Raw genomic sequence first — 17974 nt, 5'->3', positions numbered from 1 at the left:
AGCATCCTCTCTTATCTTTGTCAGTGTAGGTAAAAGCTTGCCCAGTTTTTTGATGTTTTCCTGACCAAATTTTGGTTTTGTTGATTCTATTTTTCTATTCTGTATTTCATTAATCCCTATTCTAATCATGTATTATTTCCTTCCTTCTGCTAGCTTTGGGTTTAGAGTGCTCATTTTTCTCGTTCAAAGTATAAAATTATGTTGACTTGAGAGTTTCTTCTTTTTTTAATGGAGGCATTTACTGCTATAAAATTCCCTTTTAGCACTACTGTTGCTGGATCCTGTAAATTTTCGGTGTGCCATATTTTTGTTTTCATTCATATCAGTGTATTTTCTAATTTCCCTCGTGCTTTGCTTTCTTCTTTGACCCAATTGGTTGGTTGAGTGTGTTTTTAATTTCCACATATTAGTGAATTTTTCAGTTTTCTTTCTATATGGATTTCTAGCTTCATTCCATGCGGTCAGAGAAGATACTATGTATCATTTCAATCTTTTAAAATGTATCAAGACTTACTTTGTGGTAATACGATGTCTTTTTAACTTGTATGACTTTAAATACCAAAAGTAAACACAGATTTACATATTTTAATTTTTTCCTTAGTTAATGGGGGCTATAATACTTGTCATTAGGTTATATAACATACATTTATATTTATATTCATGAATTCTGGGTTTATGTTATACGATTTCAAATTGGACACAATTAGGCTAAACACGACTTATTTTTTATTTTGTTTCCAGAATACATATATTAATATAATAAATACCAGAAGGCAATTTTTCTATTAAAAAGATAAGCAAACAGCACTTATGCAATCAATTAGTGATATTAGTTTTGATTGAATGGTTGCTTTCCAAGATTGAGGTAAACACAATCTCTAATTTTTGTTTATTTGTTTTACTTTAATAGCATTCAGTTTATGTTCAATTACATTTTCTAATAGTCATTTTATATTCAAAATTGAGGACTTTTTCAACATGAATGAAGCAAAACTTAGTTTTTCTGTAATAAACAGAAAATGTTTTTTCTTCTGTTAATATGGAATACAGAATAAACTAGATATTACCAATTAGTCTATTTATAACTATATATCTATATATTAAAAACTTAAATTCATTGGTAAAGTTTTAACAGCAAATATAGCCTAGAGATTTTAACTTTAAAATTTAACCTAATGTGTAATATATTACAAATTTATATTTTGTCAGGAAATACATCAAAGAGTCTCATTTAGGTTGTGGAACAGACTGTATTAGATCATAACTAACAGTCATTTAGGATAGATATGTTCCCCCATTTTACAGATTAAAAATAAAAAAAGAAGGCTCTAGCTTTGAGTGTAGTTGATTTGCCATGTGTTACATATGTGATGGAGCTGAGTCTGCAGCCAGTTTCTGTTTATGTATTTATGATAGTACTGTGAATTGCAGATATTTCAAACTTCAAGAAAATTCAAAAATCTTCCTTCAGTAGCCTGATATTTTATATCAAAAAATTCCAAACAAATTGCTTTTTGAGAAGACAGCTATTTTAAAAATCATTTTATCTATTCTTTCTAAATACACAAATATATCTTACTTTAAAATTCTTTCTTTGAAGGCAGAAATAAAGATGTTCTTTGAAACCAATGAGTACAAAGACACGACATACCAGAATCTCTGGGACACATTTAAAGCAGTCTGTAGAGGGAAATTTATAGCACTAAATGCCCACAAGAGAAAGCAGGAAAGATCTAAAATTGACACCCTAACATCACAATTAAAAGAACTACAGAAGCAAGAGCAAACATATCAAAAGCTAGCAGAAAGCAAAAAATAACTATGAGAGCAGAACTGAAGGAAATAGTGACAGAAAAAACACTTCAAAAAATTAATGAATCCAGGAGCAGGTTTTTTGAAAAGATCAACAAAATTGATAGACCACTAGCAAGACTAATAAAGAAGAAAAGAGAGAAGAATCAAATAGATGCAATAAAAAATGACAAAGGGGATATCACCACTGATCCCACAAAAATACAAACTACCATCAGAGAATACTATAAACACCTCTCTGCAAATAAACTAGAAAATCTAGAAGAAATGGATAAATTCCTCTACACATACACCCTCCCAAGACTAAACCAGGAAGAAGTTGAATCCCTGAACTGAACCAATAACAGGCTCTGAAATTGAGGCAATAATTAATAGCCTACAAACAAAAAAAAGTCCAGGACCAGATGGATTCACAGCAGAATTCTACCAGAGGTACAAGGAGGAGCTGGTACAATTCCTTCTGAAACTATTCCAATCAATAGAAAAAGAGGGAATCCTCCTAATTCATTTTATGAGGACAGCATCATCCTCATATAAAAGCCTGACAGAGACACAAAAAAAGATAATTTTAGACCAATATCCCTGATGAGCATTGGTGCAAAAATCCTCAATAAAATACTAGCAAACTGATTCCAGCAGCACATCAAAAAGCTTATCCACTATGATCAAGTGGGCTTCATTCCTGGGATGCAAGGCTGGTTCAACATACACAAATCAATAAACGTAATCCAGCATATAAACAGAACCAAAGACAAAAACCACATGATTATCTCAATAGATGCAGAAAAGGCCTTTGACAAAATTCAACAGCCCTTCATGCTAAAAACTCTCAATAAACTAGGTATTGATGGGACATATCTCAAAATAATAAGAGCTATTTATGACAAACCCACAGCCAATGTCATACTGAATGGGCAAAAGCTGGAAGCATTCCCTTTGAAAAATGGCACAAGACAGGGATGCCCTCTTTCACCACTCCTATTCAACATAGTGTTGGAAGTTCTGGCCAGGGCAATCAGGCAGGAGAAAGAAATAAAGGGTATTCAATTAGAAAAAGAGGAAGTCGAATTGTCCCTGTTTGCAGATGACATGACTGCATATTTAGAAAACCCCATCATCTCAGCCCAAAATCTCCCTAAGCTGATAAGCAACTTCAGCAAAGTCTCAGGATACAAAATCAATGTGCAAAAATCACAAGCATTCTTATACACCAATAACAGACAAACAGAGAGCCAAATCATGAGTGAACTCCATTCACAATTGCTTCAAAGAGAATAAAATACCTAGGAATCCAACTTATAAGGAATGTGAAGGACCTCTTCAAGGAGAACTACAAACCACTGCTCAATGAAATAAAAGAGGACACAAACAAATGGGAAAACATTCCATGCTCATGGATAGGAAGAATCAATATCGTGAAAATGGCCATACTGCCCAAGGTAATTTACAGATTCAATGCCATCCCCATCAAGCTATCAATGACTTTCTTCACAGAATTGGAAAAAACTACTTTAAGGTTCATATGGAACTAAAAAAGAGCCTGCACTGCCAAGTCAATCCTAAGCCAAAAGAACAAAGCTGGAGGCATCACGCTACCTGACTTCAAACTATACTACAAGGCTATAGTAACCAAAACAGCATGGTACTGGTACCAAAACAGAGATATAGACGAATGGAACAGAACAGAGCCCTCAGAAATAATACCACACATCTACAACCATCTGATCTTTGACAAACCTGACAAAAACAAGACATGGGGAAAGATTCTCTATTTAATAAATTGCGCTGGGAAAACTGGCTAGCCATATGTAGAAAGCTGAAACTGGATCCCTTCCTTACACCTTATACAAAAATTAATTCAAGATGGATTAAAGACTTAAATGTTAGACCTAAAACCATAAAAACCCTAGAGGAAAATCTAGGCAATACCATTGAGGACACAGGCATGGGCAAGGACTTCATGTCTAAAACACCAAAAGCAATGGCAACAAAAGCCAAAATTGACAAATGGGATCTAATTAAACTCAAGAGCTTCTGCACAGCAGAAGAAAGTACCATCAGAGTGAACAGGCAACCTACAGAATGGGAGAAAATTTTTGCAATCTACTCATCTGACAAAGGGCTAATATTAAGAATCTACAAAGAACTCAAACAAATTTACAAGAAAAAAACAACCCCATCACAAAGTGGGCGAAGGATATGGACACTTCTCAAAAGAAGACATTTATGCAGCCAAAAGACACATGAAAAAATGCTCATCATCACTGGCCATCAGAGAAATGCAAATCAAAACCACAGTGAGATACCATCTCACACCAGTTAGAATGGTGATCATAAAAAGTCAGGAAACAACAGGTGCTGGAGAGGATGTGGAGAAATAGGAACACTTTTACACTGTTGGTGGGACTGTAAACTAGTTCAACCCTTGTGGAAGACAGTGTGGTGATTCCTCAAGGATCTAGAATTAGAAATACCATTTGACCCAGCCATCCTATTACTGAGTATATACCCAAAGGATTATAAATCATGCTGCTATAAAGACACATGCACACGGATGTTTATTGCAGCACTATTCACAATAGCAAAGACTTAGAACCAACCCAAATGTCCAACAATGATAGACTGAATTAAGAAAATGTGGCACATATACACCATGGAATACTATGCAGCCATAAAAAAGGATGAGTTCATGTCCTTTGTAGGGACATGGATGAAGCTGGAAACCATCAGTCTCAGCAAACTACCGCAAGGAGAAAAAACCAAACACTGCATGTTCTCACTCATAGGTGGCAATTGAACAATGAGAACACGTGGACACAGGAAGGGGAGCATCACACACTGGGGCTTGTCATGGTGTGGTAGGGGACAAAGGGGGAGGGATAGCATATTAGGAGATATACCTAATGTAAATGACGAGTTAATGGGTGTAGCACACCAACATGGCACATGTATACATATGTAACAAACCTGCACGTTGTGCACATGTACCCTAGAACTTAAAGTATAATAAAAAAAAAAGTAATACTCAAAAAAAAAAAAGAAGACTGGCCTGTCAGAACTTGTCTTATTATTATTACAATGGCAATTAAAAACTTTATTAAAACAGAAGTATCAATAAAATACAAAAAAAATGAAGTTAACAACAACAACAAAATCCTTTCTTTGGCATTAAAAGAATAAGCAACCCTAATTAATGTTTATGTCTATTTGTAACCTCAGTTTTTCTCAAGGAAGGGTGGTGGCAGACATTTGGAAATACAAGGGGACTTTTTTGATGTAATAAATGGGGGGATTTACTTCTGGTTAGGTATGCTAAATGTTCAGCAGTGTTTAGTTCTATAGCAAGCAGTGTTGGGTTAGAATTGACCAACAAGTGTCCTTTTAGGAAACACTTTAGAGGTTATTTAGCAATCTTTTTGAAACAAAACAAGGAATTAAGGAGAAAATGACTCACAGGTAGTTAAAATCTTAACTCAAGCTTATTGGATGAACCTTGCTTGTTGGATCATGTCTCAGACAAGGTATCATTTAAGTAGCAATATTAATATCAAAATAATGCTATACTTTCTAAATCTACAAGTAAAAATTCCTTGACATGGTGAATAATAAATCACTTGGTAATCAGTTTCATAAATATTTAGAGAATAAAAAAATCTATTTTATAATTTTAGACTTACATATAGATTTTGTTACTAGTACTTAATATTTTAAATATCATCCCAATAGGAAATATTGTTCAGAAACATCAGATTCCATTAATTTAATGACAATTCGATTTAGAAAAATATTTTATCTGGTTGAGAGATTTTCTCTTGAGGATTAAAAAAAAATCACTATTGCTTCAACTATGATAGCTCTGCTGCTTGTGTTTCCAACAAAATCTGTGCTCATTTGAAAGGAAGTTGTATTATCAGATTTAGCTTGAAAAATCTCCTATATGGCCACCAGTTGTTTGTATAATCTCTTTTAAAAGTGAGTATTAACTTATCCTTTATGTGTGAATTCTTAGGACTCTAAGGAATGCAGAATAAAGTAACTTGAAAGAATAAGTTTCACAGTGAACTCAAGGTTTTTTCAAGTCATTGAAATTCTAAGTTCTCTTTGAAATATTTTTAGAAATTATCCTATGGCTTTTAATTTTCTCAGGCCAGAAAAAAGTAACGAAAGAACACACAGTACCTGTGGCATGTATTATTGTTTTCTCTCTTTGCTATTAGAAAAAAAGGATATTTATATGTAGTATTGAAGAAAAACCTAATAGAACAAAATGAAATATTTTTAGATTTATGTTATAAAATCTATTATTTATATATAACCTTGCATTATATCCAGCTACCTATACAATATTTCAGTGCACCAGAAATGCATAAGATACATATTTTAAGTGATACTATAATGGAGTAGCACCTTTATTGTTAACAAAATAATGATCTTGTTCATAAAATAGTAGTATCTATTATTTCTCAACAAAATCTTGAATTATTACAATGTAATCTTAGCAAAGTTAAAACATGTATGTAGAGTAAGATTTTGCCAACAAAAACCACTTTATTGCCAGCATAGTTATGAAGTTTTTCTGCAACACTTTATTTTTGAGTGAATAACATTTGAAGCTGCTCTTGTTAATAATAACACAGTCCTGATACTGGTAAAGGCAAAGATTTCAACTTCTAAACTGTTCAGTTGTTTGCAAGGTTTTAACTGCAAATTATAAATCTGTAAATATTAAAACATTTCATATTATCCTATTTTAATGAATGCTCTAATAGCTGCTGAAATTTATGAGTATATATCTCATTTAATATTAATCTATTTTAAGTCATAATAAATAAGTCCTACTTCATGTGCACTGCAACAATGAAAAATGCAGCTACAGTTATGGGATGGTAAATCATGGTAGTAGCTCCACCAGCTGGCAAAAAAGGTCTGATACTTTTAAGCCTATCTTCAGATCATTAACATACTCCTCAAGTACCCAAAAGAAAGAAGTTGGAACTGCCCCTTCCCTCTTCTCCAGATAGTTGTAACCTTACTTTTTGGAATTTCTTTTCCTCTTCTGGGACTACCTTGACATCCATTTTAAACCACTCCTCTTTTTTTTTACAGATTTTTTTGAATGTAATTTTTTATAGATGGAAGAAAAAGGCAAATAAATTTAATGCCTTGAATACAGTATTGAAGTACTATAAACACTTTGTGGTCTCACAGATCCCATTGTCATTTCCCCAGGGTGCTGTTGTTCTCAGCATATTGGCTAAACTCCAGTTTGAACAATTACTTAGATTTCTTAAATTTGCACTGTAGTTTCCAACCAAACTTGCATATGCTATACAAATAGTGCATGGACAATAGCCATGCACTATTAAAGTATCATTATATGCCAGAGTTAACTTTATTTCAGTATAAGGCAAACACTGTTCGTCTCTTTTATTTATAACATTGCATTTCTTCTGACTAATTCATTCTTCATCATAGTTCAGATATGCAGAAAATAAACAAGTCAGAGAATAAACAAAATAATCTTTCAAGGTACCTTTCCATTCTGAGTCCATAATTCTATTCTTATGTTCCCAAGTCCTATCACCTTTTAGAGCAGTGTAATTGTAACCTTGACTTTTTGGATGCACATAGTTATCATCTGGGGAGCTTTAAATAATACTGATGTTTGAGAACCATCTCCAGAGATATTGAATTAATTGGTCTGGGACATGGCCTGGGCATTGGGAGTTAGTCAAGGTCATAAATATGAAAGAACAGAAACTAGGCCAGGGACAGTGGCTCATGCTCGTAATCCCAGCACTTTGGGAGGCCGAGGCGGGTGGATCACTTGAGGTCAGGACTTTGAGACTGGCCTGGCCAACATGATGAAACCGTCTCTACTAGAAATACAAAAATTAGCTCGGCATGGTGGTAGGCACCTGTAATCCCAGCTATTCAGGAGCCTGAGGCAGGAGAATTACTTGAACCTGGGAGGCGGAGGTTGCAGTGAGCCGAGATTGTGCTACTGCACTACAGCCTGGGTGACAAGAGCAAAACTCTCTCAGAAAAAAAAAAGAAGAATAGAAACTAGTAGCCAGAATTATTTTTGTTTCAAAAAACAAAACCAAACCTTAGCTCTTATCTTCCCTCACCTCATGAATATTTTTTTCCGTCTGCCAATGTGAGTTGAGGACCTCGGAATTTTCCAAGATAAGATGAAAAGTTCTGTTTCATAATAATGGTCTTATTTTGTAGTTGCTCTATCTGGGGAAGCCCAATTCCTGAAATTTTAGATTAAGATTATGAATGCTGATGGTTATCTCTCCTGGAAGTTCTTTACCTCTTTATTAGTATCATCAAACTAAATGCTCATTTGATTGATTTGAAATTAATCTGAGAAATTCAAATTTTACTTTCCCTAAAAAAAAGATCAATGATTGCAAACTGTAATTTCCTAGAAGCTGGTTATTTTACGTCATTTTGAAAAACATTTTAACTGCCAATATAATTGTACTTCACACACATAAAAAATCAGAACAAAAATTCCTTCCAAATTTAAGGATTTTTTTTGGATCTAAAATAAATTTATAAGATTTACATGTATTCAGAATAATGGCTCAGGCATAATAGTAAGGTTTTGGTCAGTAATGTGAGTTATATTAGATAATTATCCAATCCTTAACTTACATGAAGAATAGCAAATTGTTTATAATGTGTTCCTTTTTGCATCTGTCATGACAGGTGCTATGAGTGTGGTTGATTGGAAGTGGCCCAGCGTTTAAAGATAAATCCTAGCTTTCAAATCAGTTAGATCTGAACATTGTGGAAAATTTCACTAAGAAATTGCTTAGACTATAGACTGCATCTCTTCAATCCATCTTTAATTAATACATTTTAAATATATTTTATTTACTGGGTATCTCTCCATTATTTTTCTCTTATATCAGTGTTGGGGTTATTATGGTATTTCCTGATAAAGTTATGCCTACAGACCAAGAAATACCCCTATGGATAGTTATCTTTCCCAGTGGAGAGGCCTTCCTCAGGATCAAGAAGCCAAAACTAAGTAGAAACCATTTACCAGGAAAGAGGATAAGACATAGAGTGCCATATACGGACACTTCTGCTGTGCACTGCAGAGCTCCAGAGGGCACTCTTCATACATAACTAAGCCAAAGGTGCTTCCTGGAGTTGGGCAGTATGGGATCCCTGATTTCAAAGCTCTCATTGCTTTCTTAAATTAGAAGAGTGCTGGAGGTGCATAAACTCAGGTGGATAATTCTCTATGATGAGGTGGGCTAGAAGCCCTTTAGGGGGCTATGTTTTTAAGTTATACCTTGCAAACTGCATTATCTAGATTCTGATGAATGGATCACTAGCCAAATGAGAAACAAAACACTGATTTTATTAATATAGGCAATCACTAGTAATCCCCCAAATGCAAGGCTTATTGGTAAACTGGCTTGAAGAAGGAGGGGCTTCTTGTTCCCTTCTCTACTCTTCATCTTGGGATCCATATAAATAAAGACACAGAACTAAGCCTACAGACTGGAAGTCTCAGTCCATTTATTCAATCAACTCAGCTGCACAGATGAAGTAGAATTCAGAAATGTATGACAGGTTACTATTATTTAACCTGTAACAAGCAGAAGAGAATGAGAACAGTGAATTGGCTAAAAGAGGCCTTTCCTGGGTCCAGAAAGTGAAAGGCAACCACTGTGCTACAGTACAGGAAGTAGAACTGAAGGGGAAAAGAATAGGCAATTCTACTCCAAAGCACTGACTTTGAACACAGAGACCGCTGCTAATAACACAAGCCCCAACCTTTCAGATTAGCCACTATTCTTCACAGGTGAAGGATCCTGTACACCATCATTGTGTAAGTGTGTTTTTCTTCTTTTTTTCTAGCAGTTCCTGAGATAGATGTGTTGAAATCTGCAAGTGTGATAGTAGATTTATTTCTATTTCTTGTTTTAATTCTATCAACTTTTGTTTTACATATTTTGAAACTTTAAGTTGCATACAAATTCATGGTTTTATGTTTTCCTATGGAATTGCCTCTTTTATTACCATGAAATGTTCCTTTTTTCTCCAATAATTCCTGTTCACTTAAAGTCTATTTTTTTAATATTAACATAGCCACAGCTGCTTTCTTTTGATTACTGTTTACATATATATAATTTTCTATACTTCCAACCTTTCTTTGCCTTTATATTTAAATGCCGTCTCTCATATACAACATATAATTGGTTCTTGTTTTTCTTAACCCATCTGCCAATCTATTTTAGTATGAATTTTTAATGTTTACATTTTTTATTTGTTGTATCTGATCTTTATTCTTTTGTATTTCTTTTATTGCTTTCTTATGGATCAACCAAATATTTTTATATTATTCTATTCTTTATTAGCTGTTTTTGATAAATGTTTTATTTTAGAATAATTTTATATTCACAGAAAAGTTACAAAGATAGTACAGAGTTCCTGTATACTTCACACTCAGTTTCCCTTAATATAATACATTAATATAGTACATGTCACAACTAGTTAGCCAATATTAATACATTATTATTAGAGTCATTATACATTCCCCATGAGTCAACTGGGATTATGGGTTTTTGGGAGGAAGTCCAGAGAGGTAGTGTCCTTATTAGCTTTTTATACATTTATTCATTTTTCCTTGAGTAGTTTACTCCAGTGAGTATGCAACTTTTATTTGTGACTGTATACTCTAAATTAGTATTTTTATCACAATGTAAGAACCTTACAACATTTTAACTCCATTTGCCACTTTCACCATTTTTGCAATAACTGTCATATATTTCATTTTCTGTGTTTAAACTCACCAGATATTATTGTTATAAACAAATAACACTTATTCATATTTACCCATATAATTATCCTTTCTGGTGTTCTTCCTTGCTGAAGTTCTGTGCTTCCAGCTAGGATCCTTTTCTTTTGCCCTAAAGAGCTACCTTTAGTTTTTCTTGTATTGTAGGTCTACTGGATACCTGAAATGTCTTTATTTCACCTTCATTTCTTAAGGATATTTTTGCTGGATAAAGAATTCTTGGTTAGCAGTAAGCCATTAAATAGCATCTTTAATGTTCCATGAGCACATTAAAGATGTTATTCCACCATTTGGTCCTGTGGTGTTTCTGTTCAAGTCAGTCATCCTTGCTTCTTGGAAGGTAACTTTTTTTTCTACATGTTTTTAAGATTTTTTCTTTATATTTGGGTTTCAGCAGTTTGGCTGCTCTAGATGATGTCTCTAGATATGGTTTTCTTTCTATTTATCCTAATTAGGCTATGCTGAGATTTATCAATATGTACTGATGTCTGTCTTCAGTTTTGGAAAATTCTTGACAATTAGCTCTTCAGATATATTTTTCTATTCCCTTCTTGTTACTTCAGGTCTCCAATTACACATATTCAACAGATTATATCCCACATAGTCTGCTGTTAAACCCGTATCATGCATTCTTAATTCAGCTATTGCACTTCGTAGTCCCAGACTGTTTTATTTTTTTTTATAGCTTCTATTTTCTATTGGCAGTTTTTTACCTTTTTATCTATTCTTTTTCTCTATTTTCATTAACATTTTTTTCTACTGTATATTTTAAAGTCTGCTAACCCCAACATCTAGATCAAAGAGATGTGTTTCTATTTTGTACTTTCTTTTTTGATTATTGGTCACATTTTCCTAACCCTCTGCATATATCATAATTTTTTATTGTATGAAAGATCCATGGAGACTGAAGTTGATATCTCCCTCCAGAGAGGACAGGACCTTTCTTTTGTCAGGCAGATAGAGTGACAGACTCATCCCCTCAGTCTAACAATTAATAAGCAGGGTTGGGTTTGAAGTTAGGTTGTACTTTCATTATACTCAATCTAATTTCAAACGTCTTAAGGACACATGACCTATGCTGTGTTTATTGCTGCCTCATTTCTTTAATGGGACTTTATCTCCAAAGCACTATGGAGTTCACAATGGGACTGCAGAAAATTTTTAGCGTTTAGTATGTTGTTTTTCAGGTCTGGACCCCCTACTAGAGCATGGTTCTGTGCATTTTTTGCTTAACAGTTTATAAGGTCCCTAGCTCTTCTAATCTGAAAGCTGTGCTTTTCTGAGGTTGTGGATGTTGCTCTTTAGCCATCCATCCTATATAGGTTTAAAATATGAGATATATCTTAAGGAGGATTCTTACTATGTATCTGTTATAGGTCCCTCCCTGTAGGATAACTTGATTCCTAAACTCTGAGACTACAAGAGATTTCATTCTGTCTTTTTAAGCCAACTTTTTAAGCCTTTTTTACTCCCAAAGCTCTCAGCAAATGTCTCATGTAGAAAATCGGCTGTATGTTTGGAATACTCTTCCAATCTGACATGTCAGTCTCTACGGTTATCAAAACTTCTGATTTCTATTCCCCCTCATAGAGTCCTCTGCCCATGGCTAGACTAATCCTCAGACTCAGAAAATACTCCCAGTAAAGCAAAGAGCTGGCAATATTAGCTTTCCTAGGGGGCTCTGATCATACTGGAGTTTTAATTCACCTAGTCTTCAATTCCATATATCTCAAATTTATTTGTAAATATGATTTTTTTAACTTATAATTTCCCCCCAGTTATTAACACTGAGAGTAATGGCTTGCCACCACTTACTATATCCTACTCAGAAGCAGAAATTCCCACTCCTGTTGTTGCCAGAAATAATATACTTGACTTATATCTGTCCCTGCTCTTTCTCAGGGTTCTGTGGTTGTTTTCTCGTTGTACTCAGAATCAGGTCACATTTATCCCTCTAATCTGGCCTCCTGATCTGCCATTTCCATCTTTGCTGCTGTTGATCAAATGAGATTTCTACTCTTCTAGTGTTGAAGCAGAAGAGGACAGCCCTGAGCTCCCTTTTGCCACTGTATCTCAAATGTTGTATAGATCAGATCTGCTATAACTTTTCGTAACATTTTTGATCATTTGGGATAAAAGGTATGACGCAACATCAAGAATAACCTGCAGCCATTGCACAGACATGGATTCATCCTCAGGATACCTTTGTACTCCTTGCTCACCTCTGTGTCCCAGGAGTGAGTATCCACCATCACCCCCAAGAGTACTCTACTCTTCATGATTGTAGAATAGGATAAACCTAAACCTACCATGGGGTCTCGCGGAAATGGAGTAGGTTTTCCATCATCTCACTTAAGGCCTACATACTGAATCTTCATATTCTATACCAGACTGACCACAGTTTCCCAGAATGATTCACAATAAGTACATATATTGCCCATGGCCCCAACAAGGTAGTCACACAGTGATCAAAGTTTAGAACACTTGAACATTTCTGAAATCTTTTTTTTAATTAAATGATACCATTTATTGATATCGACAGTCCAGTTTGAGTTAAGAGCTATACTGAGCTCCTTCACTTCCTTTCTGCCCTTTCTTCTCAAAGGTTAAAATAATCCAGTATCAGTCATCTTATCTTTGAACACTTTTACTTGGTGTCATTTATTCTGCAGGGTAGTTAGGTAAAGCATTATTTTGGGACACATTATTACAACTGTGAGCTCTGGGCCAAGGTCAGGACTACGTGGCCACCACCCTTTCACACCAGGAGAATTTATTTCTTGTGCTAATTTCAGAAGTCTTGTGGTTGACTGGTTGAATTTTTAATGCACAAGCATACATGTGCACTTTTAGAAATGCAAGTGTTTTAAAATGAAGGCATCATATCCCACCAACAACCAATTTCATATGGAATTAACAAGCAAGTTCTATATATGTGAAATAATGAAAAGAATAAAAATTGCTGAGTGTGTGCGCAAAAGGAAGAGTCAGAGGGAAAGAGTAGGTAAAGGGAGAGGGAAGGAGGTAAAGGAAGAGGGAGGGAGGAAAGGAGAGAATGAAACACTGCTCATAATTTTAAAAATAAGTTATGAAGTGGTGATAGTTGAACAAAATGTACAATTTGCATTATAAGTCATTTGGGTCATAAACTTAATATAGAAGCAAAAGGCTTCTGAAATTCTAAACTCATAAGTAAACCGTGTAACAAAAATAGAACCTGATTCTGCCAAACTAAAAAGGATAAGTTCAGAATTTGCAGGCCTTTTCAAAAAATTATCTTGTGAACAAAATCGTTCCAGTTTCAGAGGAAATGTAAGGGTTAATGTACCTTTTGGCTCCAAGGCAGCCCCAGGTCTACAGCATACTTTAAATTTTCTCTGACTTACCTCCAACTTTCTGAGAAGGTGGATTTCTGGGTTATATTCACACTCATGCTGTGTGAGCATGTACTGTTTTGTTTCCTATTAGAGATAATCATTCTTTTCCATGTGGAGTTCTTTGATTTATACTGAGCATGTTTAAACTTGCAGCACCAATCTAACACCTTCAGGCAAACTAATGACCAAATAAAATAATTCTCCAGGCTTTCATGAAAAATGGATGGATTGTCATAAATATATATCAGACACCTACATTTCAGCTGCATGTTTTACAGTGAGTAAAATTAAGACATGGAATTTTTAATTCTTGTTAAAAATTCCTTTGACTTGAGTATGTTTAGAAAAGAAACTCAGCAATGTAGAACTTTTTGCAAAAATGTTTTAGCGAAACCTCTTTGCTACATTGCTTTGTGTATGTATGTGCGTATACATATGCATGTAATTATATATATGAATGGTTTCTCAGGGAATAAATTAACATAGCATAGATGGAAACCATATATTAGTTAGATACTGTTCAAATAAACTGAGGATTAAATGCCTGGAAATGGTAGGTATTTCAGGGAAAGGAATTACAATTGACAGAGTCATCAGTGCAACTAGTATCTGATAAGAGATTAAAAAGTGCTAGCTCACATTTATCTAGATTATTTCCATTCCTTTTCTTATTACCCATTTTATGTATTAATACATGAAATATGTATTTGTAAGAAAAAAATTTAAAACATGTCTGCTTACTTATTAATTATCTAAGACACTTCACAGGGTGAAAAGGACAAGTATTAGCTAGTTTTATGCCTGAGTTCAAGCTTTTATACAAGCTTCTTTGGTTGGAAAATCTATAACTGTTTGTCTTCGCAATTTTGTGTGTGTGTGAAAAAAACCCCACTAATTTTGTGGAGCCAAAGGCATTTATGGGAATGTCTATTTTTTTCCCATAAGATCCCCCTTTCCACCTTACTTCCATCTACCAACCATGAAAACCAAGCTGAGAAGTAAATTTCTTAGGGAACCTATTAATGTTGCATAGATGGCATCTTATACGAAATAGTGTGGTATAACTTGAAATCACAGATGCTAATTTTCCAATACAACCCTGATTTTGTACAATTGTTATTTTTAATCAAGATGATCCAACCAGTATGTGATTGTGTGGTTTATTATAAAAAAATAATTAGAAATGAAGAATAAAAAATACTACAGGTGATGAAAGGGAAATTTATAGCCTTAAGTAATAATTTAAAGAAAGTAAAAAGGATGCAAATTGACTTAGAAAGTCACCTTAATATGGTATAAAAATAACAAAATAAATCCAAACACAGTAACAGAAAGGATTTAATAAAGAGCAGAAATGAATGTATAAAAACAAAGATACAATAGTCAATTCTCAAATTTGGTAATTTAAATGGAATAATAAAATTGACAAATACTCAGCAACATCACAGAAAAATGAGTAGATAATCAGAATTCAAACAGCATAACTAGATAAACAAGAGAGATTAAAATATTATAAACAAAGGCCAACAAATTTGTAACAAAAAAAATTCTCAGCAAAATGATATATAAACTTAGGAAGAAATTGACAAAACAGTATAAAAAATAAATACAATTTTACTCATAAATAAGTAAAATTCTGAAACAAAATATTAGCAAACCAAATCTAGCAGTGTTCTAATGTCCTAACATTAGAACATCAATTACAATCTATTAATATGATTCAGTGCATTAACAAATTGAGAAAGTAAAGCCATATGATCATTTCAAGAAATGCTGAAAAAACATTCACAAAATTAAACTCCAAGAAAAACTACAGGTATTAGAAATTAGGAACAGATGAGAACATTCTTAAAACCTGATGAAGGGTACTTACCAAGAATACAGAGCAACAATTATGCCTATTTGTAAATATTAAAAGCATTACTTTTCTTTTTTTTTGAGACGGAGTCTCGCCTTGTCGCCCAGGCTGGAGTGCAGTGGCGCGATCTCCACTCACTGCAAGCTCTGCCTCCCGGATTCATGCCATTCTCCTGCCTCAGCCTCCTGAGTAGCTGGGACTACAGGCACCCGCCACCCGCCACCATGCCAGGCTAATTTTTTTGTATTTTTAGTAGAGACGGGGTTTCACCGTGTTAGCCAGGATGGTCTCGATCTCCTGACCTCGTGATCCGCCTGCCTCGGCCTCCCAAAGTGTTGGGATTACAGGTGTGAGCCACCGCGCCCGGCCAAAAGCATTCCTTTTAAAATCAGGGATGCTATGATTACTTTTTCCATTCAAAATCAAATAGAAGTCCTAGCTCAGAAAGTCTGGCAAGTGCAAAGAGAAAAAAGCATATGGATTAAATTGAAAGATATAAAACTGTCCTTATTTAATATTGTCTTCACTGAAAGCCACAAAAACCTTATAAATAATTAGACTTAATAAGACAATTTCATAAGGTTGTTAAATATGATATCAACATACCAATATCAATATATTTCTAGACAACAATAGGAAACCATATAAAAATCTCAGCAAGATTGTATAATATTCAGAAAAGTAGGCTATTATATGAAAAAAGACAGATGTTGAACCCTTTGTAACAAAATATAAGGGGAAGATTCTAGATAAAGACCGAAAAAGTAAAACTACAAAATAAATGTTTAAAAAAATCTAAGTGAGGCTTGGCATGGTGGCTCATGCCTGTAATCCTAGCACTTTGGGAGGCTGAGGGAGGAGGATTGCTTGAGCTAAGAGTTCAAGACCAGCCTAGGCAACATAGTGAGACCCTGTGTCTACAAAAAAATACAAAATCAGCCAGGCATGGTGGTGTGCTCCTGTAGTCCCAGCTATTCAGGAGTCTGAGGTGGGAGAATTGCCTGAACTGGAAGGTTGAGGCTGCAGATCATACCACTGCACTCCAGCCTGGATAGCGGAGTGAGACCTTGTCTCAAAAAAAAAAAAAAAAAAAATTCAAAGTGAAAACCTCTGTGGTCTGGGAATAGGGAAGAACCTAAATAAAAATTTAAGACACAAAGCGAAAAACATTTAATTATATCAAAGTTAAGAATTCCTTACAATGAAAGATACCATGGACAAACAATATGTAGATGATAAAAATGGCAGAAGAAATTTGTAATGTCTAAAGTAAATGAAAAATTATATCTAGAATATAAAAGAAATTTTACAAAACCAATAAGGGCAGAAACCTCCATAGTAAAATAATCAAAGTAATTACAAAAGAGACATCTGAAAGGCTAATAAGTATTTAAAATGACCTTAAACTATTATCAGATGAATGTAAATTAAAACGAGGGTTTCTAATTCTCATTCCCTGTCAACATTTTCCATAGTGCTAATTTTTCCCAACCTTACACACTGATAATAGGTGTCTAGGCTAGTCATTTGGGAGAACTGTTGGCAATATTTAATCAAGCATACTCATATCCTATGACCCAGACATTCTGCTTTGGAGCCTATATACCAAATAGATATTCACAGTCCACAGTAGGATATTCATTAGAGTGTTATTTATTGTGGCAGAGAGTTGGAAGTATTCTAGACAGTGAATAGATAGACAAAATATGGTAAATGCACACCTTAGTAGAGCATTAATTAGAAGTCACAGATTAGAGGTACGCATAGCCACTTGGATGGATCTAAAGGCCAGTGCTAGGTGAAAAAGAAACAATGCAATATACAAGACCATTTTCATAAATTAAAAATATATGCACAGAAACAATATACATTCTATAAGAACACAAAATGACACACATTAAGTAAACCCAATATAATGGTTGGCTATGGGATGAGAGTGAAGTAGAAGGATAAGGGGATAAAAAGAAAACAAATGAGTATGTGAAACAGTGATGATGGTATGCCATAAATTAAGTGTGACTGGGACAATTTTTCTGCACGGAAGTTTCAAAAAAGGAGAGAAGAGGACAACACAGCAAGTGCATGGGAATAAATCTAGCC

General features: G+C 34.3%; 1 protein-coding gene across 6 annotated transcripts in view; it reads right to left on the bottom strand.

The window, feature by feature from the left end:
- The window catches only part of RNF180 (ring finger protein 180), a 217007-nt gene that overhangs the window by 15477 nt on the left and 183556 nt on the right, over positions 1-17974 (bottom strand). For 2 of the 6 annotated variants that reach the window (XM_054555062.2, XM_054555064.2), the window contains exon 8: positions 15343-17668. In XM_054555062.2, the coding sequence (XP_054411037.1) occupies positions 17619-17668 (50 nt within the window). In that variant the 3' untranslated portion in view covers positions 15343-17618. 6 annotated transcript variants of the gene reach the window in all.

The sequence above is a fragment of the Pongo abelii genome, chromosome 4 (genome assembly GCF_028885655.2).
Source record: "Pongo abelii isolate AG06213 chromosome 4, NHGRI_mPonAbe1-v2.0_pri, whole genome shotgun sequence".
NCBI classification, from domain to species: Eukaryota; Metazoa; Chordata; class Mammalia; order Primates; family Hominidae; genus Pongo; species Pongo abelii.
Note: the sequence above shows the minus strand (reverse complement) of the source record. Positions and strands in the feature narration are given on the sequence as shown.